General features: G+C 39.9%; 5 protein-coding genes across 9 annotated transcripts; 3 read left to right on the top strand and 2 right to left on the bottom strand.

The window, feature by feature from the left end:
* Nucleotides 1-981: 981 nt before the first annotated feature.
* On the bottom strand, nucleotides 982-3,158 carry Orc6 (Origin recognition complex subunit 6). Of its 4 annotated transcripts, none has more exons than XM_065495016.1 (5): nucleotides 3,060-3,158; nucleotides 2,165-2,346; nucleotides 1,877-2,115; nucleotides 1,628-1,821; nucleotides 982-1,567 (listed from the first exon to the last, which is right to left on the bottom strand). In XM_065495016.1, the coding sequence occupies exons 2-5, from the start codon at nucleotides 2,333-2,335 to the stop codon at nucleotides 1,419-1,421; spliced, it is 753 nt and encodes a 250-aa protein (XP_065351088.1). In that variant the 5' UTR covers nucleotides 2,336-2,346; nucleotides 3,060-3,158; the 3' UTR covers nucleotides 982-1,418. The 4 variants fall into 4 exon arrangements, with proteins under 4 accessions (XP_065351088.1, XP_065351087.1, XP_065351089.1 ...); XM_065495015.1 differs by having other exon boundaries at nucleotides 2,994-3,114; XM_065495017.1 differs by lacking the exon at nucleotides 3,060-3,158 and adding an exon at nucleotides 3,029-3,045.
* A 130-nt stretch (nucleotides 3,159-3,288) lies between these two features.
* Nucleotides 3,289-5,956, top strand: LOC135946860 (cyclin-dependent kinase 1-like). The gene is made up of 8 exons (XM_065495295.1): nucleotides 3,289-3,392; nucleotides 3,567-3,615; nucleotides 3,718-3,871; nucleotides 3,934-4,069; nucleotides 4,125-4,283; nucleotides 4,624-4,787; nucleotides 5,302-5,443; nucleotides 5,512-5,956. Exons 1-8 carry the CDS (start codon nucleotides 3,378-3,380, stop codon nucleotides 5,617-5,619), a joined length of 927 nt encoding a protein of 308 aa, XP_065351367.1. The 5' UTR covers nucleotides 3,289-3,377; the 3' UTR covers nucleotides 5,620-5,956.
* A 910-nt stretch (nucleotides 5,957-6,866) lies between these two features.
* LOC135946698 (adenosine 5'-monophosphoramidase HINT3-like) lies at nucleotides 6,867-8,296 on the top strand. The gene is made up of 3 exons (XM_065495019.1): nucleotides 6,867-6,945; nucleotides 7,012-7,311; nucleotides 7,655-8,296. Exons 2-3 carry the CDS (start codon nucleotides 7,042-7,044, stop codon nucleotides 8,003-8,005), a joined length of 621 nt encoding a protein of 206 aa, XP_065351091.1. The 5' UTR covers nucleotides 6,867-6,945; nucleotides 7,012-7,041; the 3' UTR covers nucleotides 8,006-8,296.
* A 348-nt stretch (nucleotides 8,297-8,644) lies between these two features.
* LOC135946695 (protogenin A-like) lies at nucleotides 8,645-22,460 on the bottom strand. Of its 2 annotated transcripts, none has more exons than XM_065495011.1 (16): nucleotides 22,305-22,460; nucleotides 17,138-17,346; nucleotides 16,848-16,956; nucleotides 15,994-16,144; nucleotides 15,515-15,938; nucleotides 14,825-15,248; nucleotides 14,063-14,422; nucleotides 13,704-14,009; nucleotides 12,656-12,899; nucleotides 12,388-12,518; nucleotides 12,094-12,335; nucleotides 11,943-12,035; nucleotides 11,452-11,512; nucleotides 11,229-11,395; nucleotides 11,057-11,164; nucleotides 8,645-10,947 (listed from the first exon to the last, which is right to left on the bottom strand). In XM_065495011.1, the coding sequence occupies exons 1-16, from the start codon at nucleotides 22,366-22,368 to the stop codon at nucleotides 10,807-10,809; spliced, it is 3,234 nt and encodes a 1,077-aa protein (XP_065351083.1). In that variant the 5' UTR covers nucleotides 22,369-22,460; the 3' UTR covers nucleotides 8,645-10,806. The 2 variants fall into 2 exon arrangements, with proteins under 2 accessions (XP_065351083.1, XP_065351084.1); XM_065495012.1 differs by having other exon boundaries at nucleotides 15,515-15,935.
* Nucleotides 22,461-22,635: 175 nt separating this feature from the next.
* On the top strand, nucleotides 22,636-25,552 carry eIF3l (eukaryotic translation initiation factor 3 subunit l). The gene is made up of 6 exons (XM_065495014.1): nucleotides 22,636-22,792; nucleotides 22,859-23,043; nucleotides 23,103-23,411; nucleotides 23,473-23,773; nucleotides 23,832-23,996; nucleotides 24,821-25,552. The coding sequence occupies exons 1-6, from the start codon at nucleotides 22,766-22,768 to the stop codon at nucleotides 25,484-25,486; spliced, it is 1,653 nt and encodes a 550-aa protein (XP_065351086.1). The 5' UTR covers nucleotides 22,636-22,765; the 3' UTR covers nucleotides 25,487-25,552.
* The last annotated feature ends 620 nt before the right edge of the window (nucleotides 25,553-26,172 follow it).

Here is a 26,172-nt window from a genome sequence, read left to right as displayed (position 1 = left end):
CTAATATTTACAATGTACTCATCCAGCAGTGTTAGCACGAAGGACAAAATTGTAATATAAAATATCCGCTTCTTCTCACTGCCCCAATCAAGACGTTTGTGTTCGTTCATATATTTATTGGAGGAACGTGATGAGAATCGTCAGCATTTATTTGTAAGAGATGTAAATTGAAATGAGCGTGGCCAGCCAGGGATGGACCGTTTTTAATATCGGCTTGTTCAGCCAAGCCTGTCGACATTAAGAAATGATTTCTTGGCTAGCGTTTGCCTGCACTCTAGCCGCCGCTGATGGGAAGTGGAGCATCTGCGCACAGAGGGGGTGGTTTTTGATATTAATTCGCATGTAAGCAAGCGCCGGCATCCCTCCCCCTCGCGGCCCTTTGAACGCAGCCAGCAGATTAAACCGGCGCGATACTATCTCATCTCTGACCCGACGACTGCCGCAAATTGAATTTCAAAAGGCAAAAAAAGTATTGAATTCGAAAAATGAATTCCCTCGCAATGTGATTGGACTGCATCAAAGTTTCACTCGCTCTTTTTCATCTTGCGCGTGGTTTTTCCTGAAAGGGAATAATAAAGTGGACGTGAAATTGGCTCCGAACAAAAGCAGCGAGTCCGAGATGGCGGGGGTGAGTTTTATCGAGCCGAGAATCGCATGTGAAATTCCACAGGTGCGCCGGCAATCAAATAAAACACTCCTCGCGCACTTCATTAGCCAAGCAAACGCGAATAATCTCTAATCTGACGTGTATTATATATTTATTACGGGCTGCAATTACAATCCAGACGAGTAATTTCGTTCACATTACCATTACCAGGGGGGTCAGGCTGATCGGACTGGATGATAAACTAAGTGTTTTGTATCAGTTCCCTACGTCATTTAAATTATAAGACTCCATTAATTGACTGAATAAGTAATTTTGGCTTAGATGGTACATAACGACGTTATTAATGTCCAAATATACCAATAAAATAAAATAAATTAGAAAAAATAATCATGTGAATTTTATTCATTTAAGCAATAAATTTTTAACACGTATAAATGGAATTTTTTGACCTCAATTTCAAATGTGCCTAGTTTAAGGGTTTTTAAGCAACAAATTTTGTTCCTCTTTGAACTTATTCTGACAAGCTGCGGCTTCAAATCAATCAAGGAAGGTTGTTGGTTTAATTTTTTTTGACACCATTGAACATTGAGTTAGGTGAAAAATATTTCATATTAAATTTTAAGTAATTCATGACTGCAGAAAAAGACCAAATTAAAGCGACATGACCAAATAATAGACAGCCCATAAATTTAGAAAACATCACCGCTAACCAGCTATTTGTCTTATTGTTAGTCGCAAATTCAGGGACTTTTCAGGAAAAATTGGCACGGGATACTGCTCCAAGATGCTTGAGATCAAAACAATCAATAACCTAATTATTCCTACTTGTTTCCTTCTTTGGCCTTTTCGCATCCTGCTCCAACTCCTCGTGAGCCTCCTTTATCATCCTTTTCCTCCACACCTCATAGTCTTCCTCATCATCAGATTTGACCTCCTCCTCTTTTCTAGTTTTACTATCATCTGGTGTTAAAATTGGAAAATTAATTGTTGGTTTCAAATTACCTGTTTAAATCAAATTACCGTCAATGCTGTTATCAGCAATGTTGTCCAAAATTTCCTGCAAAGCGTGTTTTTTGGGTTTGGTCTTTTTAGAGCTGCTGGTTTGTCCAGATTGAAACAATTTTTTCATTTTTTCAATAACTGACTCCAGTTGGGTCCACGTAGTTCTTGCCAACTCGACTATCTTCGCTTTTTCAACTGAGATTTTCTGAGATCTACACAAGAAAGATGGTAAAAAATGTTTAAGCAGAAGCTAAAATAAATAATTACTTTGCAACAACAAAAACCGCCCCTGCAGAGTACATGGGGTGGTCTTCGTGGTCGTCCTGGCAGAGTTCATCAAATCGTTTCTTTAACTTGTCGGCCTCAGCATACGCCTCCATGGCGCCGAATTTGAGACACATTTCCTTCACTGAGGTCAACGGCTGGACATCAAGGAGTTTTTCTAGCATGTAAAGCTTGGCGTTGTACGTTTTCTTACTGCTAGCAGAGAGTTTGATTGCTAGATTCTGTAAGAAAAAGTGAGTGAATAGCAAAGTAAATTTGAATTATTTTTACTTTGTCAAAATCTGTGCCTTTCATGCTGGCAGCAACATGAAGACACAAAATGCTCTGCAGAGAAGCATCGACAGAGAAAGACTTTTTCGTTTCGATCAATCTTTCGATTTCCTTTGCTTTGTTTAGAACAGGCTTCTCGTTGATGCCGAGCTTTTTCGCAAAACTTTCCATATTATACTCTCCTGAAATAAATTAATACGGATTTTGTATGACAATATGACGACGAAGAAATGCCTTCCTCGAGTATTTCAAGTCACGGATATTTTATGTTATTTGTTAAAGTACACACTATATGAAAAATATTTATGAAATAAATGCATTTACAAAATTTGGATGTTGTGTGCTCATTATGATCCATAATAAATTATGATCAGTTTGGAAAGGAGCATAAGGGGGACTTTTGCAAATCTGACACAGCAGAAAGTAATATTAGAAATTTATGGAATTCGTAATGCAGCGTTATGATTTAGTAACTAATATAAAAATCAATGACAGAAAAAACGAGGGAACTTAAAAATCAAAACTGTGCTTAATAATATCCAATTATATCTATGATGTAATGGAATTCATAAAACCCGCAGAAATCAATTTAAATTTTCAACCTTCCTCGCACTTGATGAAAATCACTGATACATAAAAAATACTTTTAAATATTAATTTATGCAATATTATTTATACCTACCACGTACATATGTACGTAAAGCAGAAAGACCAATCTGTTATTGCAAAAAAAGGAAAAAAATTTGGCCTTAAACAAAATTGGATACATAGATATATACTTATAAGTGACGTAAAATAATATGCATAATTATCATATCTAGATACACACCGGAGTGACTGTCGACTCAAATTGATTAAAATTACCAAAACTGATATACACTCTGCACTCACTCACAATCAGTGTAAAAGAAACAATAAGAGTCACAAGAGTCTTCAAGTCGTTCAACTACACACTACACAGCTGATTTAGAGTTGCAGCCAGATGCGGCAGAGGCAGGTTTAGAAGAGATTTTAATCGCTGTAGGGTTAGCGGGAAATTTTTAAGTAATCAACCAATGAGTACCAAGAACGTCACTCCCTTGTTCAACGAATGCCACGCCTCTAACAGTTTACGCGGACTTCGCGGTTAAAAGCTGTTCAAGCTGATGGTTGAACAGAATTTGGAAATAGCTCCTAAAGTGTGTCTTACAACTTAAGTTGTGTCTTGTTGACGATGTCAATCAACCAAGTATGTTCATTTCAGCTCAGTTATTATTTTACAGGGGCTAGATGTACGGTTTAAATTCAATATTGCCCTCAAATTACGATTTTTCTCTTAGATAGGCGGTTATGGGGGACTTATTATGTCATAATAATATAATATGCTGTAAAAAATTAACGCGCTTTATTGTTTGTATTTCAGTCTGAAATCGAAATGGAAAACTACGTGCGGATGGAGAAACTGGGTGAAGGTATGGACATATGCTTAATTTATTCACATGATTTCATAAATTAAAATGAGTTTTGTTAACTTAAAATGTAAAAACTTAATTATTTTTACATTATCATGCCAGGCACCTATGGAGTGGTGTACAAAGCACGGGATATCCGGACGAACCAAATAGTAGCAATGAAGAAAATCCGTGCTGAAGAAGATGAAGGCATGCCAGCAACAGCGATTCGTGAGGTCTCCATTCTGAGGGAACTGACTCACGCAAACATTGTTAGGTGAGCTCCCATTAGAAAAGCAGTTATAAACTGAAAATGTTAATAAATTCGATTGCTCTCAGCCTCCTAGATGTCTTAGTCGAAGAATCAAAACTCTATTTGGTTTTCGAACACATGAGCATGGACCTGCGCAAATTCATGGACTCGAAGGGAAAGGGCAGCCTGCCCCCTGAATTGATCAAGTCGTTTGTCTATCAGGTTTAGTGCTAAAGGTTTTTAATTTGAGACACTGAATTATTGTTTTAAATTTTAGATCACTCTAGCCATTCTGTTCTGCCACAAAAGACGAATTCTGCACCGTGACCTGAAGCCCCAAAACCTGCTTGTTGATGCGGCCGGTCGAATCATCAAAATTGCTGATTTTGGTCTAGGCCGGGCGTTTGGAATTCCTGTTCGTACATACACACATGAGGTATTACTATTTAAATCCACCAGACCTTGAGATCAAGCTCTGTAATGATTAGGATGGTTATTTGTGAGGTTAAAATGGACAGTCTGTATTTTTGAAACTTTTCCGCCCTCTAGTAAAAGCCTAACTTTTATACTTAATATCCGCCCTCTCCGGTTGTCCGGTTTTTTAATCTGCTGAATTTTTCTATATGGTGATAAACCCAAGTAAAACTTTATTTAAAAAAAGCAAAACAATACCCATTTGAAGAGACATACACATAATGCAGAAATATATTAAAAATATGAAATTCGTGCCAGTTCTTACAATTCCAATGATTAAAAATATTTAATTCTTACACTAGGTGGTCACTTTGTGGTATCGAGCTCCCGAAATTCTGCTTGGTTCAACTAGATACTCTTGCCCTGTGGATATTTGGTCGATTGCATGCATCTTTGGCGAAATGGCAAATAGGAAGCCCCTATTCCAGGGAGACTCAGAGATCGACCAGCTCTTCCGCATTTTCAGGTGAGTTGCATCCGTGCTTGGCAACTAGAGTTTGAAAAAGTGCCAAAAGTGGACAACAGTTGGTATAAAGATAGTCCAGCTTTTTTAGTGACTTTTTGCAGCAGTTTTTGGAATACTTTATAATAGGAATCTCACCAACACAAGTGGAAAATTTGGAATACGCTTTCATTTGAATTTTGCTTTTAATTGTTGAATTCTATTGGATTGCTTTCAAATTAACACCAAACCCGTGTTTTTAAAATATTCTACAATATCGACAAGTATATTATAAATATTAATAACACTTTTACCGTCACCTGAACTTCATTTACAAATTAATTATACTTAATTCTTTTTTACGAATAAAAATTCATTGAAACCTACATCGCTGTTTTTAAATCAACTATTTCAGCCTCCAAGCTTACATTATACATACTACAACAATATTAAAGTTTTTGGATAAACAAACCTGTTTTGGGACTAAATTGCTATATTGCTGAAAAATTTAACAACTAAGATGGTGATTTTAACGCAGGATTCTGAGAACGCCCAATGAAGACATTTGGCCTGGCGTTTCCCAACTGCCAGACTACAAGGCCACCTTTCCACAGTGGAGCCAAAACACCCTGGCCTCTTACGTTCCAACCATGGACGCTAAGGGCATTGACTTGATGCAGGTGCGCAATACCTCCTGTCAAAAGTAAAAAATGATTATTTGGTAATTAATTTCTTTATTTTGATTTAGAAAATGCTCGCCTTCAACCCCATGGGCAGAGTCTCAGCCAAAGTTGCAGTCAAACATCCTTACTTTGATGACTTGGACAAGAGCAAATACCCTTCTGAAGATGAATAAGATGATAAATATTCATCAATTACAGCGAAATATCTTCTGCGTTTGTTCATTCTTTACGTTTTTTGTAAATATTTCCTTAATATAGTTCATAGGACTGGAAGGATTATTAATTTTTTTACTGAAACCTGATTTCAGTTAAACTCAAAGGTATTTTTGTAAATTCTATCATTAACTTAACTGGTTGAAACTGAACATTAATTTCTGTTTTATTTTTTTGTGATAAATTGATCGAGTTCATAAAAGTAAGAACATATTTAGATTGTGGAGGGAAATAAAATTGACCTCCTGAATTGTAAACTTTTTAATTATCAATTAAATTATATCATTGTGGAGAAAGTATACGAGTTTAATTGAAAATTCACACTAATTTTGACCGTGTCAGGCTGCTGAATTTTCAGTGAGTCTAGAGCAAATTTTAAATTTGTATTTTGAACCAAATAAGTTGGTATACAAGCCGAATTTAGAACGCTTAAAAAATGGATACATCAAATTACTGATTGTGAGATGGTACCAATAGGAGCCGCACTTGGAACAGGAAAATAGTTTTAAAAATTATTTGAATGAAAATATTTCATTTTGACGAACTTAAAAATCAATGAATATTCTGATTGTCACATGTTTTTCCAATTCATTTAATTCTGTAGGTATAATAAAACATAATACAGAAACAAGCAGAATTTTTTGTAAATTGAAAATTTCAAAATTTTAAGAAAGCTAAGTAAAAGAGTGTCGTTTCATTAAGGTTTTTAAGATCATACATAAAGGTTAAGGTCTTTAAGACGTTTCCAATGTATTAGATTCTACCATAAAGATATTATTGCACCAAGGAATTAATTGACTAAAAAACTTTCCTTTATTTTTAACGAATAATTAGGATTGCTGCAAATCGAATTTCTGACTAAAACCCGCAAAAACAAACGAAAACAAAATTGTTATATAAGGTTTAGAAAATGTGGAAAATCTTAACTAGAATAATAAAATAATGAAGCCAGCGAGAAGGTTAGTGAACTTTGTCAGAACGTCAGAAGCGAAAAAAATCATGCATGCAATGTGATGTGATCAGTTTCAGCAAAATATCACAACACAGAACACACAAAATGGATTTCTCATAATATGTAATTCTTTTGAAATATTTTTTTCCTTTCCCTTTTCTCGATTCACAAATCCAGAATCCACGATCTAATTCCCCCTCTCTTTTCTGCCTTCATTCTTCACATTCTTGAATTGTGGTATCCTGTAAAATCATGTTGCTGTCTGTACATATGTACCCTGTAAATTATTGAAGCAGAGTTGTACACTGTTGGGAACTCGACTCCCGCACCTTATGTAAGTCATCCAGCTTTGATAATTTGAAATGTCAATATATCTAATTATGCAGCGCTCGTTTCACAGGCCGGGCCTAGTCTCGGCGAAGTAAACAATATGAGTTATTACAACAATTGCAGCGGAATATTCCAGAGCAGGAGGCCGTTTTTCCCACCCGCGCCTCGGCCCTTTCGCCCGCCGATCGCAAATAATTATAGGTACGGAAATGGCCGCGCGATTTTCTTCTTCAAAGATGAATTTGACGAGTTCGACCACAAATTGCCGGATCACAGCCATCGCAGGCCGAGTTTTTCTCCTGACCCAAGAGACTGGTGCATTTTCTGCCGAATTTGTGACCTAAAAGAGCCCAACGTCATACTGCACCAAGTAATGCCATTAAATAATTTTTATTATATTTTTAGATTACGTAGGTCTGAGATAGGCTTGTTACTTTAAAAGTGTCCTATCATGTGTCACCTCAATTTTAAGCTGGAACATTATATATTATGATATGTACTATAGTAATATTTATATGTATATGTAATATATATAAAATGCGAGTTGAGGGGACATGGAGGTGACTAGCCTTGGCCTATCTCAAACCCATCCTGCATAGGGTTTCAAACAACTTTTTTCTTCGGTATTGATACTGCTTTCTGCTCATTTGAAATGTTTTATTAAACATTGGTATGATACTAAGGTGAATTTGGTGAATTTGCATATGTTTAAGGATCAAGACTGCGTGATGTTTAATGACCACAGACCAGTGGCGCCGAACCATTTCTTGGTGGTGACCAGACACCACATCCCCAACGTGCTGTCACTGAACAAGAGCGACATACCGATCATCCAACTGCTGCGGAGTATCGGACAGCGCGAGTTGGAAAAGCGCGGTGCCAACCTGGTGGATGCCCGCTACGGTTTCCACACGCCGCCGCGGAACTCTGTGAACCATCTTCACTTGCATGTCATCTCTCCCGCCAGCACTCTAAGCCGTGGAGAAAAGAAGCGGTTCGGACTTGACACCTGGTACTTTGTCTCTGTGGAGAAAGTACTCAAATTCCTTGAGAATCTAGACTGATTGGCTTTTGTGTGAGACAAATAGGATTAGTTTTATCATATATTATTTTAGATGTAAACTATCAGCGATGATGTTTTAGATTTTGCTTCATTGATAGTGTTTTCATAACTGTCGAATCATAAATTTTGTTTGAGCAAAGTGGACACATTTTCAAATTGAATGTTTCCTTTTAATTAAGTCTTACCGATACATACACAATAATTTCATTTGAAATGAATGAAACAGCTGAAATAAAATTGAATACCTACCAATAATTACTTTGAGAACTTTCATAGGACGTACTAACTAGAGAAATAAATACATAATACATATAGATATGAACCAGATTTTTCTTTATTCTCTTAAAACAATAAGAATAGTCAATAACAAAAATTTACGCTTGCTGCACATTTAATGGGCAACATTTTATCTGATGTTTTCAAATTTTTAAAGATACATATAAAAAAATTGAGGTAAATGGTTCAAATTTAATTTCTCATCAAAGAAGCATCTTAAGGGTTATAATGTTAAAGTAAAAATCACACCATTTATAACTAAATTACTTAATTATTACTAGTCAGGAAAGGAAATGCAGCCAAGATGAAATTTACTCAGTTGTGTAAACACCCTATCCTGAATCAATTGAGGAATGAAACCACATTATGTGACAATAGTGTTTTTATTACATATTATTTTTATGTATAATTTACAAACGTGAATCAGTCAAATGCAAGTATATCTAGGTGTATGCAGGTAATCAATAAAAAGGGTAAAGTTGCCGCGCGTTCAGGGAAAAAAGATTGTACACTTCTGCGGAGCGGTTTGGAGGAATCAACGCGCACGTGGCACGCAATTGTTTTTCAAGCAATCTAGCTTTTCTCTTGTGACAAAGTGCAGTTAAAACAATTATTATAAAATATTCAGGAGGCTGGTAAGCTTCTCTCTGGACAGCAAAAATATCAGGAAAAAATCTGGCCAGAGTGGGTACGATACTGCGTCGGCATTAACTGTGACAAGTATTTCATCGTAACTATTATTATTCGCGAGTGAATTACAGTGATCGATTTCAGGTTCATTCAATTGCCGCCGAGCAAAACAATAAAAACTCGACCAGCAAGAAATGATGAAACACGCATAGAGATTAAGAAAGAAACGAGTTTTGGCTTTTCCAAGCACGTGTTCTTTTGCAAAGTGTATCGGAATGCGGTGGGTGGGTTTTGTGAGCTGCTGAGTAAAAAATTTGTTCGTTGTCTTAGGCCGGAGGGACCTTTGTTTGTTTTAGCAAAATGACACCCCTTCTTCGTCTCTAGTTTGTTTTGCAAGGGGGAAAATGCCAGCATTTCCCTAGTCAGCAACATTTTTCAGTGTGTGCTTTGCTTAATTCTGACTCTAAACGGCTCAAAATACAAAAATCCAGTGAGCGGCAAAGACAAATAGAAAGTTCTTGCTCGTTTTGCGATCAAACAATGCGTAATTTCTGCTATGTTATCTAATGTGTATTCAATGTTATTTAAAAATACAAAAATAAACGTCAGTTTGCGACCTATTTTACCCTTATGGTAGTTTGTAAAAGTTATTATTTATTATTCTTTATTTTTGTAAGATGTTGTCTTGTTTTGCTTGATTTAAAATTGGGAAAAACTCCGCATCATAGCTTGGCTTGCTCAGACGTTAAATGATAATGCTAGTAAATGTGCATTGTTAACAATAATAAATTCAAAACTTTCACGGGATATTCAAACAAACATAAAGGAAGAGGAAGAAATCTGCTCGCTTAAGTAGAAGTAAACACGATGATCTCAAAATTTCAATCTAGAGTCCGGACTCTACTATTTCAATCAGATATCTGCACAAGACTCAATCTTACTTTTTTCAGATATACCTGTGTGATTTGAATTTTACTGATAAATCAAAATAAAAAATATCTGGCTATACTGAGACGGAACGGTAAACTCATAAGTAGCGGCTGAATAAAATGAGAGAGGCCAACTTGCCAAATCTTGTTTTTCTTTCTGAAAGTGAACTAACTTGATATTCAAGCATGCCATTATCACCAATCATTCTTTCAATTATCAATCACTAAGCTCGTTACACACACAATTTACAAATGAGAAAATTTTGTAAACAGTCACCGGGACCAAAACATTTTGATTCGCGTAACAAAACATATAATTTCGATTTTAAGGGACGATCTGTGAACGGATAACGCTAAAACATCTTAAGAGCTTAGTGGAATGTGTGACTCAAAGGAGAGCAAGCAACAATAAAGGATAAACTTTCGAGACAACCTTTGGAAACTTTGCTTGGGACCAGACGTAAAAAGTTGTAGAAAATTAGCAAGCAATCAAAAGGCAAGTCTCGCACTTACAAATTCAATGTATAAATATTATTATTATTAAAAAAGAAATACTTGACACGACTGGGAGAGAAGTGTTCCTGAGTGAAGCACTTGAGGTAGATAAGAGTTCCATTAATTTGCCACTATTTCCTCGTTTCGCGTCCTAAATTTCCGATTCTCCTCTACGTATTTACACGACAAAAATTTACGACATTATTGCTGCACGATTCTTTTGAGATGTTACCGCCGTCGCATCGAGCGTGAACAAAACTGCATGCACTGTGAGCATAAACAAAAGCTCAACTCAGCTAAATGCACAGAAATCTTTTTGAGAGCGAAAGAGAGAAAATAAACGAGATTCGTCGATCAAATATTATTTACAGAATCAGGTACCGACTGTGAGGTAGTTTACCCGTGTTCACTTCTTCTGAAAAACTTCTTGTGTTAAACTTCTCTTGAAAACTATGCACAGTGAAATTAAACGTTAATCTTCTGCTAGCACCGTCACTTGAGTCACGTCGGCCGCTAGCAGAGGTTCCACTTGACACGACGGACAGCCCCGCGAGTTGCAGCCGGGCCCAGGACATGATGGACACGCGCTCTTCCCATCCCCTCGCGGAAGAAACTGAAACACAACATCGACAACAATCAGTTTTGTCTGCGACAATTCAAAAATCTATGATTAACTAACACACATTTAATAGAAATTAATTTAGAATTAATGAGGAACTTACGCGAGGGTTCTCGGTGATGTGCACGTGCTTAAGCATGGGCGTCGAGGTGCCGTTTGGAATCCGCCCGTTGCTGTGGACACCGGTCGCTTGGGGAGTGGGGTACCAGCCCTGAAACAAAATTGAACGCGGAGAATGAGACCAAATGGGTCAGATAATGAATGCGAACACCAACCTTGGTGTCCAGGTGGTCGGTTTGAGCAGGAGGTATGTTGGAGCTGGAACTGAGGACCATCATGTCGATGCCCTCAGAGTGGTGGTGCAAACCGTTGCCGTTGGTGTGAGGTATGTTGTGGTTGCGCAGCCGCGACGCTTTGGCCAGCCGATACGCGATCACGACACCTGAAAACAAATAACTCGTGAAAACTATTCTATTTACACCTTGTCTGTCTGCTCACCTAATATAAGGAAAACGAAAACTGCGCTGCACAAAATGGCAAGAAGAATGTGGTCGTGTCGCTGCAACACAAAGACAAAAATTTGAAATTAAATTTACTATGGTTGAGAATTTAACGCTTTTAATTTTTCTTAGATTGGATTGGATTTGGTCAGATTTTTCCCAGTAATTATTTCCTGTTTTTTTATTGTTTCTTGTCAATCAAATCACATATCTAGGGGATGGTAATTATATTGTCTGGTTGTGGTCTCTAAAAAGGCAGTAAGATCATATTGTTTAGACCCAAAAGTGATTTCTGTAAATATACCTTAAACAAATTAATTTTTAGTCAAAAATTAAAGAAAGCTTATAATATTTCTTTTTATCTCAAGAAAATGTAGAAAAGGGGCGGGTATTTATGGAAAAATAACTGGAAAGACTATTATCAATTGTACACCCTCATGTCACACCCTACAAACCATTCTACTCTTTAATTAAAAAAAAAACACTTACCAACGAGTAAAGTGAGGTAGGTTCGTCTGCAAGTGAGCTGTCAATACTCAACATTTGGAACTTGAAGAAGTCAGCGGCTATCCCGTATCCAGCCTGCGCAGAATATGTTTAATTCAACCCTACAAAACTTTAAACAATCTATAATTCGCACCGAGGTCGACGCGTTAACTGTGGCCACGTAGCTTATGGGGAGCAGGCCGGACACCTGCAACCAGGTCTGGTTGGTCGGCGCCTGCAGCCATTGCTCAAGAGGCTGGTCGGCGCTTTCTGCAGGTGTGTAGTAGACGAGGTAGGCGCGGATCTGGCCGTTCGACTCGCTCGGCGCGCTCCAAGTAAACTTGCCGCTTGACGAGTCGCTTTGGGTGAAGTTCAGCTCGCTTGGCGGTTCAGGAACTGCGAAATTTCCATGATTTTCTGAAGTAAGGCAATCGCATTTGAAACTCACCTGCCTCCAGGGTTTGGCACTGCACTGTTTGGTTGGAGGTACCGATATTGAGGTTTTTGTCGTAACTTTGAACGGAGAATTCGTACGTTGAATATGGCTTGAGGCCAGTGATGAGCACATAATGTTCAGTACTGGAAATAAATGAAAAGTCAATCCAGCAGGGTATGTTAAAATCCAAATAAAATATAAAAAATGCAGTGTGATGTTAGTTCTTTTGCCGAATCTAGTTTGCAAATTTAATATTGTCAAAACCTGTTGAACTACTAACCTGTTGATATAAGTAGCAGCGTCCAAGTCTATAAGCTTGCTGGAGACCCTGAACAATCCCCCATAGCGACCTTCCCAGGTGAGTTTCACCGTATCTGAGCTCATGGCAATAGCTTGCAGAGCTGAAACGGATTCAGCGTGCTCTAGGCTGGGCTTAAAGTCGATAGAACCAAAAGGTCCGGACTCGCCCTCTTCATTCAACGCCTGCACTTTAATTGTGAGCGTTTGCTGAAGATCTATCGGATCTGGAAAATTAATTAAAAAATAAACTTTCTCCTGTAACCAATCAGCTTTTTTGAGAGTTATAATGAAGTATTAGTATTGCTGGATGATAACATAGGACCAATGAAATACTGCAGTCCTTGATCAATAAACCGAAACTGAATATACAGAGCAACTATATTTTTTTATTAGTGTAGCTCATGGATTTTAGCTAATATATCATGTGGGATACCTTATCAGGTTAACACGGATATACTCAGGCAGCCAGGGTAGGAGAGAGCGCCACCTTTCGGCACATAGCTCCCTTTGTAAGTGATTATCTCTCTGAACAATATTACTATTTGTGGTTTGTGAATTTAGTTAGTTATAATGACGTGTATGTATTACAGTACGAACCCTATAATTGACGAATAATTGAACTACCCTGTTTGTATATTGCCAATCTCTGACAACTCCCTTTTAGGGGTAAGCTTATGTTATTATATATATATTGTGTTGTGTTATATTAATTGAGTTATTATTTTATTCTTGTCATTTTTATATATTATATTTTAATAATTGACAATGGCCTTTTGCCTTTTTAATGTGTTTAGTTTTAACATTCTTTTCTATGCATTTATGGAATTTATTATATTATTTCAGACTAAATTACGGCAAATACAATAAAGGCATTGCAACAATTTGTGGGGTTTGACTTATCTCGACCATTCCCCATAATCATAACAACGATAAAATTTTAACAGAAAAACCCATGGTAAAAACTAAACAACTATGCGAATCTTTGAACTTGTATTTGGTCAATATTTTGCAAGTACTAATCAACTAACCTTTAATTTTGATGGTGCCAGATAAGCCATCAACGTTTAAAGGTCCAAATAATTTGGTTTTGTTCTTCCAAACAGAAACCCTGTAGGAACTCGGCTGAATCTTGTTTTCCTCAGGCATGGTCCAACGAATTTTGATGATAGTTGAGTTGACTTCTTTAATTTTTATCTCAGGAGCAGAAGGTAACGTGTCACCAGGCTCTGGCATCATAATAGATTTCCAAATCAGAAGGGGCTCATCAGCAGAATGCCATCTACTTTTGGAGCTGCTCAATACACAAACTTCGTATGATGCAGCTGGCTTCAGTCCTGCACAAAAACGCGTCATAAATACAATTGACTGAAGCTGTTGTGACACCAACCTCTAGCTGTGTAGTTGTACAAATTTGCGGGCAACTCGATCTCATAAGACTCGTTAGAGCCAGGTGAGCCGACCAATCTGTATATCACTTTGTGGGCAATTATTTGGCCAGGCATCTCCTGCGGCTTCAATTTTTTCCAGATGACCCTGAACGCTGTCGGGCTGATCGCCTGCAGTGCAGTAACTGGCGCCAAAACCACGTTTTGTTTGCCAGTGGTCCTGCATGTGATCGTTTCGCTGACATTAGATGCCCCCTCATTAGCATATCCAATCACATTAAATAAGTAGCTGGTTGAAGGCTTTAGGTCTTTGATGACGAGTGCTGTGCTTTGAGTTGCTTCTTCGCTTTTTCTTCTTCCATCTAAAAAGTGCAAAGAGAAAATTGTACAAAATCATTACTCTACAAGGAAAATTCTAGTTTTATTTTCTGATTGCAAAGAACATTTTTGTAAAAGGTCCAAACTTCAAGCCTAGGGGATTGCAGAGGTTTTACAGCCCGAAAGAAAAGTCAGTAAGAGTTCGTTTTCCTCCCAAAACATTTTTTTAATAAATTTCAACAAAACTTAATTAAATTAAAATACTGATCAGAGGATCAAAACTATTTAGAATTAATTTGTCTTGATGAATTTTAAATTTTAAGTATAGAAAAGACAACATCAAAGCTTTAAACGGCCAAGAGTTGTAAATAAATAAAGGTGGCGGGAAAAAATTGGTAATAAAATTACAAACACTTAAAAGTAACTGTATATAAAGAAAAATTTACCTGATTCAGAGTAGTGAACAGCATACGCCACCGATTTTTTTGCTAACGCATTCCAGGTGATCTCGATGCTTGAGGAGTTGACAGTGCCGCATTTCAACCCTGTTGGTGTGCTGATGTGAGCATCCTTCACTCCTGGCCTCTCGATGAGCCTGGCAGCGGCCCACACTTCACCAGCTTCATTCTGACCGCGACATTGGTACAAGCCGGCATCGTCAGCGAGCGAGTTTCTCAGCTCAAGTTGCCAGCCGTATAGCTTGACGCGATCGTTGGCATACAGGGGTACTCCATTCTTGTACCAGCTGATGTTGGGTGTGGGAATACCCGTCATTTCACACTTGAAGATCATGGAAATGCCGATGAGACGATTCAGACTCTTGGGGGGATTCCTGATTACTGGTGGCACCAGCACCGACACATTGTATTTCTGTAATGATTAGACCGATTTAGGAAATATGTAATAACTCAGTTTTATTTTATGTCTGGGTATTTTCACGACAGTTTGATATGGTTTAGAATTTTGATGTTTATTTTGAGCAATATCGTCAAGGTTTTTGGTATGTTGTTAGAGTGATATTGGGTTGTCCCATTTAACGATATGAAGTGAGTGGTCAGGCAATACACGCAATATAAATATATATTTAAAAATTGCAGACCACCAAAATATCATGAAATCACCAATGCAGAACTTACCACTACAGCTTGGTGCTTCACGTTTTGAGAGTCTTCATTCGTCGCTCGGCATACGTACACGCGAGAGTGTTGCTCCGTGATGTTGGGTATCGCGAGAACATTGCTGCCCAAGCGATCATGTAGTTGCAGGTCAATTTCCTGGTTATCTGTAAGATAGCTCCACCGCAAAAAGGGCACCGGGTATCCTGATGCCTCGCACTCAAGGGACAGAGTTTCGTTTGCCTGCACCTTGATGTCCACTGTCTCAGGCTCCGACAGCATTCGCGCCGGTCGGAAGCGTTGTGACGCTGGCACCACTTCCAGGTAGGCGCCCTCGCTGGCGATCCTGACCTTCTTGCTGTTGACGATGCAATGGTAAACGCCGGCATCGCTCTCTTGAACCGCATCAATCAGCAGGACTCCCGAGCGTAACACGGAGTATCTTCTGAATTAAAGTTAATGTGAAAAATTGTATGTTAGAATTGAGTTTGTTGCATTACTTTTCCCTTTCGTGGCTAGGTAGGGTTTTATTGTCCCTCCTCCAAAAAATGTAAGGGGTTGGCACCGCTTCAATGTGGCAACTCAGTCTTGCGGTATCCCCGATTTCCACACTTAAATTCTTTGGAGATTGTGTGAAGCTAGCAGCCATCACTTGTAACAAACACAAATGTTTATGATTAGGGCACTGCGTTCAATTTTTACAATTTTTATTATTTTTCTGGTGTAAATGAAAAATGAATCTAAACTAGTACGAATACACAGGCAGGGTTTTCATCATGCCTAATTATTTTCTTCAAATTTAATCATCACAAAATCAACCATAAAATTGATTTTGACTAGATTTGGAGCGTGGTAAAAAATCCTTAAAAAAAGTTAAACTATATATAGAGTATTTTCAACATGACGAGAGCTCAAATATTTATAACATAAGTGTTTTAGACCTGTTGATAGCTCAAGGAAAAAAAGTTTCTTAATCTAAAACTGAAGTACGTTTAAAAAAACCAATATTGAAAAAATAATTTTTTTTTATTCCTCAAGAGCTTCATCTCCGAAAAACAAGCAAAATTTTTCCATATCACACCATCTGAATTTTTATTGATATCTCGTTAACTCAAGAAATTTAACTTAATTAGTAGGAAAAATGATGATAATGACGGACTTTACACTGTAAATCAATTTAAAATTTAGACCGTCCCCATTTTGTCAAAACTAGTCTTTTGCATGAAAAACTCCAGACAAAAATCCTAATTTTTGTAGATTGTTTAATATATAAATAAAAAAAAATCAGTTTACATTGCAGATTTTCTCTTTACGCGTGATGATAGTTTTATAAGATTTTCAAACAATTAATTACCTGCTACTCTGACGGAGGAGGTCTTGGAGAGGAGAGACAGGCCATCGCTGCTTGTCAACTTGCATTGGTAATTTCCTTCATCTGATTTCTGCGGTAGGTCATGCTCGATCTATTAAATAACGCCAAAAAAATTATAATTTATTTTCTAAACAATTTTTAATTTATTTTCTAACAAATGAGATGCATAAAATTGAAAAAAAATAGTTGAATTTCTTTATTGTTTGAGATCAACCATATTTCTAGAATTTAATTCTTCGTTACGAAAATCAGTTTATCTCAATGCAATCTACCTCTTTGAAGGCAAGAGATCCGTTGGACTGGATGGAGACCCTGTCGCTAAGCACCACGGGTTCTCCATTGACCAGCCAGCTGACCAAGACTGACCCTTCCGAATGGCTGCCCCCAGGGGCACATGCCAATACCAGTGGCTTGCCCTTGTAACCGATGACTAACTTGGGAGGCTCCCGAGCGAAACTTAGACCGATTTCAGTCTCATCCACTGAAACAAAAAAGAAAAATGCAAAATGTTAAAAAAAACGAGTTCTGTATAATAAGAAAAATCAAAATAACCATAGTTCAAATTTTTGCTCGCACGTTGGCCGTTGAAAAGCAAAATGGAATGAACAATCGCATCATTGTGAATCGACGGGATTGAATTTCTTCTCCTCATTCATGTCAGTTTCACAGCACGTGTGTAGAACATAGAGAGATATGCCAAAGGATTTTATAGCTCAAGGAGCTCAAGGCTCCATTATTTTTAATATTTCTCTATGATCACTGCGTGCGTAGACTAACTGGCATTTAAATGAACTTATTGTGCAGATAATGAAAGAACCCAACGAACCATAATTAAATCCTGCCACTATACATAGGTATAAAAGGGAAACGCGCAGCGCGGCAAGCTCCAAACTGCGTAGAATAAGTTCAGAATAAGAGAGGTTGTCAAGGAGGGGTTCGTCGTCATTCTGGACGCACGAAATGAGTCGTTTGTTGGAAAAGTGAACCTGCTGCACGTGATAATAACAAACACAGTTAAAAATTCAGGGTATATCATTCAGGTAGCGTGCTGAATTTTTAACGCAAACGAACGAGTGCGGTCACGTAGGCCAAATTTATTCCCCGAAGAGACTGGGGAATTTTAATTAGTTTGTTGTTTGATAGCTCATTCTTTATTTGTAAACCAGAGTTGTAATAAATCCCTCGACTAAAATGGTCCGGGAAGTGCTTTCAACTTATCGTAAATCACGAGAATATGATTTTATGCAATGCATTTGATCTGCAAACGGTGGTATCGTCGGATCAACAATTAAATTATGAATTTAAATGTGGTGCGTGAAAATGAATTGATTAATTGGGGCTAACTCATTTTCGGATTTTTTTTTTAAACAAAATCGTTCCACAGTAAAAGTAAAGTGCAGGAAAATTTACGAAAAATGAAAAATATAACAAACTGACTATATTCAGGTTATCTTAACTATGAGGACTCTTGATATAATTTATGAGAAGAAAACAAATCACAATACCGAGACGAGCTGTACAGCAAGGAAAAGTTAGATTTATTTTCAAAAGAGCCACGACCCTTATTAATTAAAAACAGTGCAGAGAATATTATTAGCATTTTTGTAACTAATCATTTACAAGTAATATTAATTGAAGCCTACAAAACTCAATGACGACCCAGGAATATCACTGAAAATTCAAATTTTAACGTTGGACGGAAATGAATCACAATTTTTAGAAGCGTCAGTGGCTATTGCGTTTCATTTTGAAATAAAGGATAGGCGTAAAAAGCAGTTCCCCCTAAAACGAAAAGTTGCTGCTACACAGCACTCGGTTTTGCGCTGTTCGCCGCGATAGTGAGCCACGTGCGTCAATCAAAACAAGCCAGGGCGTAGTAGGGACGAACGCGCAGGCCCTACTACCCCATGCGCGGATCGATGCACCGCCAATCGATACTCGCAGCAAAACAAAACCGCCCCCCGCACGCCCCCGGCCCTAAAAGGGTCGGCCCGCCAAGAAATTTATTCCCCGAAACACGTCCTGCCGACTGATATAACCCAATCCTCGGCTCGGCGCCGAAAATTCCCTGAACGCAACGGGGGCGTGGCCGCCATTCAGCTTATGCAACCCACCAAACCAGCCCCCGCTCGCCTAACGCCGGATAAACGCGTGCCCCGCCAAATTGCGCAGCCACGAAAACGTCCGCCGCGGGCAGCAAAGGCCGCACAAAAAGCTCTTTCCTCATTGCACTGCTTTCCGCTTTCCTCATTCGGCCGGCATTTTTCTGCGCAAAACGAGGCCCGAAAATGCGTATAAAAGATCCAATCCCTGAGCCGGATAGGAAAAAGTGCAACCAAAACGGACGCCACGCGAATTATTTTGCTTTTCGACTTTGCTCCGAAGACGAGGACGCGCCAAGCAATGTCACGTCGCTTCTCGCGCTCACCAAAAATCGATGCAAAAGCCGGATTCTTCGTTCTACAGGCAAAACATGCTGTGCACACGACAATGAGGCCGGAATGAAAAAAATTAACTTGAATGCGGAGTAGCATAAAAAATAATTATTAGGCTTGGTTTTGTTTTATTCGATTGAATGCGTGCCTCATAACTCAAAAAGAAGGTGACTACGTGCGAAATCAGAAAACAAACTTGAGCCATTTCTTAAAAATAATGGTAGCAGAGAGAGCCGTTAACTCTAACATTGATCCGGAATAGGTGAATATAAATCAGAATTCGCTCCCGCAAAACAGAAGAGCCTAAATGCCACCCATTCTCGTTCGGTTTGGGAAACTACGCTTCCAACCTGTACTGCACCCAGCTGAAAAGCTGAATGGCGACCACGAGTGAGTGAGCGCTCAGTACGCATTGTCTGCCGCGCGAGACAAATTCAACACCTCGCCATTGGCATAACGACGATACTTTTCGAGCCAAAGGAGAAAATCACAACAGCGGATATATTTGTTCATCTTTTGCCATTATTTATTGCTCTTGTACCTTTTTCACGTTCGAATGCAGCCCTGCTCTTGTCCGCGAGCAATTTCAGCCTGATGACAAAACACCGTTGAGCGTGTGCAAAAAATCGAGTGCGGTTTATTCAATCGGAGCCTGCGGAGTCGTGTGAAAAATCGGAAACAAGAGCACGGGGAGCGTGCTGTCGTCGAGTCGTCGAGACTTTGTTTCCTCCTCTCCTTTGTTTTCCTCCTGTTGCCCGCGACCGGAATTCATCTCACCTTTCACGCAATGCTCTTGCATTCAGTTCGAGAGAGTGCTTGGATGTTTACCTGGATCCGATTTGTGCACATTTTTTTCTAGCTTCGACAGTGGTATTTCATCCCTATTTCTCGCAAATGCATTTAAATAAACTTTTCACTTTTGTATGCTGCGTGTGAACAATTTGATGACTTGTTTAAAAACAGAAATAAAATGAAAAACTAAAGCTTTATAATCCTGCACTGATGACGACACGTGATATCAAACATTAAAATGTTGTCATTTACCGCACTCAGCATCGGTCTCAATAATCGGAGGTGGTTGTTATAGAAAATCCCCTCGCGTTATTTCATTTAATTGTGAGAAGATCGAAATTGGAGCAACCACGAGCGTTTACATCGTCAAGCTCCTGAACTAAGGTTATTTTTGCCGAGAAATAAAAGTGCGTCTTCGGTATATATATACGACTGAACCAAAGTGCGCATCACTTTAATTTTATTTGCATTTTGCCGCAGTGGTTGCACAGCATCTGATCCAACTGTCAAGCCAGTACGACGGCCCAATTTCCAAACATTCAAGCTACATACTTTAATTTTTCCGTGCGGTCGCCGCGCTATTTTGCGCATAGACGACTTTCCGCGGCAGGCAGCACAATATTCACGTGCTCTCGATCAAGGTCACGGCCGGTGCGACCGAAAAGGAGAGTTGTCAAAAATCATTTGCCGCTGCTCTGCGACCAACCAGCCGAGCGGCAGCGCCAAGGGATTGTCCGTCCGCGAAACCGGTCACTTTGCCAACAGCTCTGCTCCTCTGCTCCACGCCGAGATGCACATCCGATTCGAAAACTTGCACGCCTTCCCTGCCCGTTTGCCGCACACACGCGCGCGCTCTGGCCCGGCCAGGCAGATTCGCCGCGTCTAATATTATTTTTGCGGCAGTTAGAAACGCTCTCAAGGTCGTCGGATAAAAGAAGCTCATTGCGGGCCGGATTCGAGACTCGCACATCTCGCAAGATTCAACCAATACAATTACAGCCTTTGACAAGAACAGAAAATTTAAATTATCTCAAAAAAGTCTCACTGCAAAATTCAATCATCACGCACGCATTTTCCAACGTCCGAAGATATTATTTAATCCCTGGGAAAAACCGAACGGGTAATACATTCATGTTAATTGATTCGTCCATTCATTCGTGTGCGGGGTGCCACGAGCAGAGCCACGACAAGACAAGAAACCCATTCCGATCGGGCCACGGGCAGCAGAATTTCCGTCAGCCCGTCAAAATCTGGTTTCGCGTGCAAAAATAAAAGACGGACGGCCGCATGAATAGGCCGCCGAGCAGGAGAAGAATCGCAGCCCGTGCGGTGTGCGTTCGCGGGACAAACAATGCGCGAGGGAGCGCATTACGCTCGCTCCATTATCCCATCTTCTGCCAAATATTTTGCACGTGTTTTGCTCCTCGGCTGCTGGCTCTTTTGGTGGTTTGCTTTTATTTCGGGCGAGGGGAGGCGGGAGTGGGGGCCAAGGCCTAGAAAAGGTTCGCTTCTAGCCTCCCTCCGCGGGCCTCCCGCCAGCCTGCCTGCCAGCCGTAGGTCCAACCTGACAAACTGGTGGCCAAGGGCCGGGCCGCCGCCGCCCGCCCCTCAAAGGGCAGCCCGCGGACTCGGCAAAAGGCCGCCGCGCATTCCTCGCTCGCGCCCCGAGTCCTTGACCTTGCGCGGCCGCTCCTAGATTCGCGTGCCACCGGCCGCCCGCGGAGGCTCCGCAGGACGAGATGAGCCAGCCGGCGAACACCCCGAGAACGGGCGGGCGCGCCGCCCCCGCACGCGCAATATCACAAGGGGGTCGACGCCCTCCACGCCCCTGACCGACTTGCGCCCGGCCGAACCCGCCCGGCCGACGCCTTCGGCCACCTCCGACCCGAGGGGCGGCTCTCTCGCCAAAATATCGCGCACACACAAACACACACCAAATTGCGGCGCAAATTCCGCGCTCGCGCGCCGCTACCGGCCGCCGACGCGCGCCCACGGCCCCTCGCGCAAAGGTCCCGACCCTGGACCTCCTGACTCCGGCACCACCATACTCTTGACCCCGAACATGCCACCCTGTCCCTGCCCTGACCGAAACACCACGCACTCGCTCCTCCGACAGCCGACCCACCGCCCGTCAGGCAGTCCCTCCGTCGCCCTTCCGACAAACACGCCCGTCGCGCCCGGACCCACAAGGCCCAGCAAGGCCCACACTTACCTCGGGCGAAGCCTAGTGTTGCTATTGTACACAAAAGGCAGTGGAGTAGCGTTCGAGAAGCCATAAATACGAAGTCATAGGGACGCACTGTAAACAGTGTAAACACTTGCCACTCTCGCCGCCATACGGCTTTGTGATTAGTTCGCGCACACGCCCACCTCAAGGCGCTGCGCTCGATCAACCCCTCCCCGTCGATTATTGCCTCAGCGCGCAAACCCCCCGCGAGTCACGAAATTTGTGAAAGCTTCCTTCTGAGAACTGTGGTGGCGCTGGTTATGTTGCTCACTTAATTGTAGTTTTTATATAATCCGCTTGCTGGCTCTCTAGTCAGCATCATTAGCCACTGCCATTGCCATCACTTCCGGTTGTGTTGTATCGTGGCCGGCAGATTTCACGTGTTTTGTTTTTCCATCCACATTCTTACAAATTGGACCACTTTGGACTAGAAAATCGCTTTCAAAATGTATTCAGAGGAATATGGAGAGAGTGTAAGTGATTCTAATAAAATTTTAATCCCTGAAAATCTCTTCAATCTCATATCTTTGTTATTGTAGACTGGGTATGAGTACAATTATGGCGGGGACTATGATGGCCACACGGGAGACCCTCACCTGGATATGGAATATGACCGACAATATGCCTACAAGGTGCCTGATGTGGTCAACAAGTTCATCACATACTTTAAGAACGCTATCTCTGAGGGCATGATTTTTGAAATTCAAAATTACTACGAGAACTCGTGAGTCTGATGTTGTTATAATTCATTTTCCAAAATCCTATTTTGAAAATATTCGCCAGATTCCCCAAGCTCACTGAGCAATTCTTCGACAAGAAGTCATGGCCAGATGAGGCTGATATTGCTCCACTTGTGGACAACGACCCTGTTTTCCTTATTCTGTATAAGGAGTTGTACTACCGGCACATTTACGCCCGCATCCCTGGTGGACCTTCTTTCGAACAGAGAGTCCAGTCCTTCTACAACTACTGCGAGTTCTTTAACTATATTCTCAATGGAGAGACGCCAGTGTCTCTAGAACTGCCAGACCTTTGGCTTTGGGAATTGGTTGATGAATTTGTCTACCAATTCCAAACCTTTGCTCAGTACAGGTACTTTCTGAATTTCTTATGGAAACTATATATGTTGCTATCATATTTTTTGTTTCAACAGGGCAAGAGGTGGAAAGAGGACTCCCGAAGAGATCGAGACCTTGAACCAGAACAAAATGTGGAACGTGCTGTGCGTACTGAACGTGCTCCACTCGTTGGTCGACAAGTCCAACATTAAGAAACAGCTGGAAGTGTACGCCAGCGGTGGCGACCCTGACACAGTGGCTGGCGACTTTGGGCGCCATTCGCTCTACAAAATGCTGGGCTACTTCAGCCTGGTTGGCCTTCTGAGGTTGCATTCTCTGCTTGGTGATTACTACCAAGCCATCAAAGTTCTGGAAAACATGGAAATTCACAAGAAGGTGATGATTGACTTTATTGAGGTTGAAGTCTTTTGTTGACAAATGAGTTTTATTGCAGTATTCGCATGTGCCCGCGTGCCAGATAACAACTTCTTACTACGTTGGATTTGCCTACATGATGATGAGGCGATATGCTGACGCTATCCAGACATTCAGCTCAATTTTGCTGTACATTCAGCGCACAAAGCAGCTGTTCCAAACTCGTTCGTACCAAAATGATCAGGTATGTTACATTGATTTTTTTTTTAAATTTTACCAAAACTACAGTAAAAAAATATTGGCTTGTAATTTCATGATTTTTCTTCCTGCCGTATTGATGCAGAGGCATTGAACTAAATCAATTCCGTAAAATATTAAATTAATTGAAAAATAATTTGACTTTCATAATTAGTTGTTAGTTTGAAAATCAATCTGAGGAAGTGCATTTAAGTTTTTTCATATCTATTCAAAATAATGTTATCTCTTGTATCCCTGCCATTGAACCTGCATGCAAATGAAAACTTGTGCAAATTGAAAAGTTATTATTTTCATTATTTATCTTTCAAGGCAATATCATTAATATTCCTGCATAAACAAAATAATAATTAATTGGAGTATTTACATCAAATCAACATCTTAAAAATATAATGAAGTGACAGCAACAATTTGTATAATACTTTGCCTCATCATTTTTATTATATATGTTTAATCCGGGTTATTCTAATCAATACTTATTTGGTATCTAAACTCAACAAACAATATTCTCAAGCTACCATTAATTATTACTTCCTTCCAAATGTTGTTCCTACATAATTGTATCATTACTTTATGGATGTGTGCTGATTTGGGGCAGAGTTGCCCTGTCAGCCCACAATAAACTTAAATTTTTGAAACTAAACTCATTAACTACAATAAATAATAATTCATAAAATTGAATTAAATGCTAGACAAACCTTTAAATTTGTGAAAAGTAGATGCAAAGCCATGACTCACCAAAATCCTCGGCCATGTTTAATGTTTAAAAATGTTTCATCTTCCAGTTTCTAAATTTCGAAACAATTGTTCTAGATTAACAAGCAAACTGATCAGATGTACACTCTGCTGGCCATCTGCCTGGTGCTGCACCCAATGTGCGTGGATGAGTCAATCCAGCAGTCGCTGCGAGAACGCAACTTCCATGAGAAGATGTACAAGATGCAGTACGGAGACCTGAACGAGTTCGAGCAGTGCTTCAACTTTGGCTGCCCTAAGTTCCTCTCGCCTTGTTCGACCAACGTCGAATCGGAAGACTCGGTCAAGGAGGCCATGAAGCACCAAACCAACGTGTTCATGGACGAGGTGCGGCAGCAGAAAATGTTACCGACCATCCGCTCATACCTGAAGCTATACACCACACTGCCTGTGTCGAAACTGGCGTCCTTCATGGCGCAGCAGGCTCGATCTGAGGGATCAAATGAAGGCACCGTCGCCAAGGTCGACATTGCCAAAGAGACCGAGGACCTGATCATCCACCTGCTCTGCTTCAAGCACAAGATGAAGAATCTGGTGTGGAGCAAGGGAGCCTCTGGACTTGAGGGCCAGTTCCAGTCCGGCTCAGAGCTCGACTTTTACATCGACCATGACATGATCCACATTGCTGACACTAAGGTTGCACACAGATATGGCGAGTTTTTCATCAGAAAAATCATGAAGTTTGAAGAGCTGCACAGGAAAATCAAGCAGGTTAAGATCTGAATGTGCAATTGGTTTAAATCTAGGTGTCAGTGTTAATAAATTAAGTTTTTGTCTAACTTCTCCAAAGTCTGTTTATATTTATTGCATCAAATATCCATCCCATTTTCAGTCATTTTTTTCATGCTGATAACCTTTCTTCATATATTCCATGAAAATCTACTATTTTCAATAAAATATTATCACAGATTTTGTTACTGCTGCAACCGCTACAAATAAATATGAAATATTCAAAATATTTCAAGGTGAAACGATGCTCAATATTTTAATTCAATAGATCATGATCAAGGTGTTGTTTAATGAACTTGAACGAAGTATTTGATTTGAAATCAAATTATGCATCTAGTTATAGCGGTAAATGATTAAAATAATAGGAAAATTTACGTATTTTCTCTGGCTTCTGCGATTGTATGGGTTTTAATTTAGTTTTTCAATTAATTTTCATGCTGTAGGTGTGAATTTGTATAATTATTGACTACGGAGGATTCATGTTGTGACATCACCCACTGGCATAGATAAATTATATTTGAATTATGTTTAAAATGAACAAAAATTATAAAATTATTATCTACTATTTCATTATACGGAATGTAGTGTAATTTGATCAGAATTCAGCTAGTTTGGCGTATCCAGCATAACATCACCTAGCGGCCAAAAGGAATAATATCATATCATTTAAAACAACAAAC

The sequence above is a fragment of the Cloeon dipterum genome, chromosome X, assembly GCF_949628265.1.
Source record: "Cloeon dipterum chromosome X, ieCloDipt1.1, whole genome shotgun sequence".
NCBI lineage: Eukaryota > Metazoa > Arthropoda > Insecta > Ephemeroptera > Baetidae > Cloeon > Cloeon dipterum.
This window is presented reverse-complemented; position numbering and strand designations above follow the sequence as displayed.

What these genes read in the sequence shown, in the direction of transcription:
- LOC135946698 (XM_065495019.1), top strand. Translation starts at nt 7,042, where the DNA reads ATGAGTTATTACAACAATTGCAGCGGAATATTCCAGAGCAGGAGGCCG. An exon ending in CCAACGTCATACTGCACCAA is followed by an intron (nt 7,312 to 7,654) that starts GTAATGCCATTA and finishes CATATGTTTAAG; the next exon opens with GATCAAGACTGCGTGATGTT.
- Orc6 (XM_065495016.1), bottom strand. Translation starts at nt 2,335, where the DNA reads ATGGAAAGTTTTGCGAAAAAGCTCGGCATCAACGAGAAGCCTGTTCTA. An exon ending in AAGGCACAGATTTTGACAAA is followed by an intron (nt 2,116 to 2,164) that starts GTAAAAATAATT and finishes TTTTTCTTACAG; the next exon opens with AATCTAGCAATCAAACTCTC. An exon ending in TGCTGATAACAGCATTGACG is followed by an intron (nt 1,568 to 1,627) that starts GTAATTTGATTT and finishes TTTTAACACCAG; the next exon opens with ATGATAGTAAAACTAGAAAA.
- LOC135946860 (XM_065495295.1), top strand. An exon ending in TCAAGTCGTTTGTCTATCAG is followed by an intron (nt 4,070 to 4,124) that starts GTTTAGTGCTAA and finishes TTTAAATTTTAG; the next exon opens with ATCACTCTAGCCATTCTGTT. An exon ending in TTCGTACATACACACATGAG is followed by an intron (nt 4,284 to 4,623) that starts GTATTACTATTT and finishes TTCTTACACTAG; the next exon opens with GTGGTCACTTTGTGGTATCG.
- LOC135946695 (XM_065495011.1), bottom strand. Translation starts at nt 22,368, where the DNA reads ATGGCTTCTCGAACGCTACTCCACTGCCTTTTGTGTACAATAGCAACA. An exon ending in CAGTTAACGCGTCGACCTCG is followed by an intron (nt 12,036 to 12,093) that starts GTGCGAATTATA and finishes TATTCTGCGCAG; the next exon opens with GCTGGATACGGGATAGCCGC. An exon ending in CCGACCACCTGGACACCAAG is followed by an intron (nt 11,165 to 11,228) that starts GTTGGTGTTCGC and finishes ATTTTGTTTCAG; the next exon opens with GGCTGGTACCCCACTCCCCA.
- eIF3l (XM_065495014.1), top strand. Translation starts at nt 22,766, where the DNA reads ATGTATTCAGAGGAATATGGAGAGAGT. An exon ending in CAGAGGAATATGGAGAGAGT is followed by an intron (nt 22,793 to 22,858) that starts GTAAGTGATTCT and finishes TTGTTATTGTAG; the next exon opens with ACTGGGTATGAGTACAATTA. An exon ending in CAAAATTACTACGAGAACTC is followed by an intron (nt 23,044 to 23,102) that starts GTGAGTCTGATG and finishes AATATTCGCCAG; the next exon opens with ATTCCCCAAGCTCACTGAGC.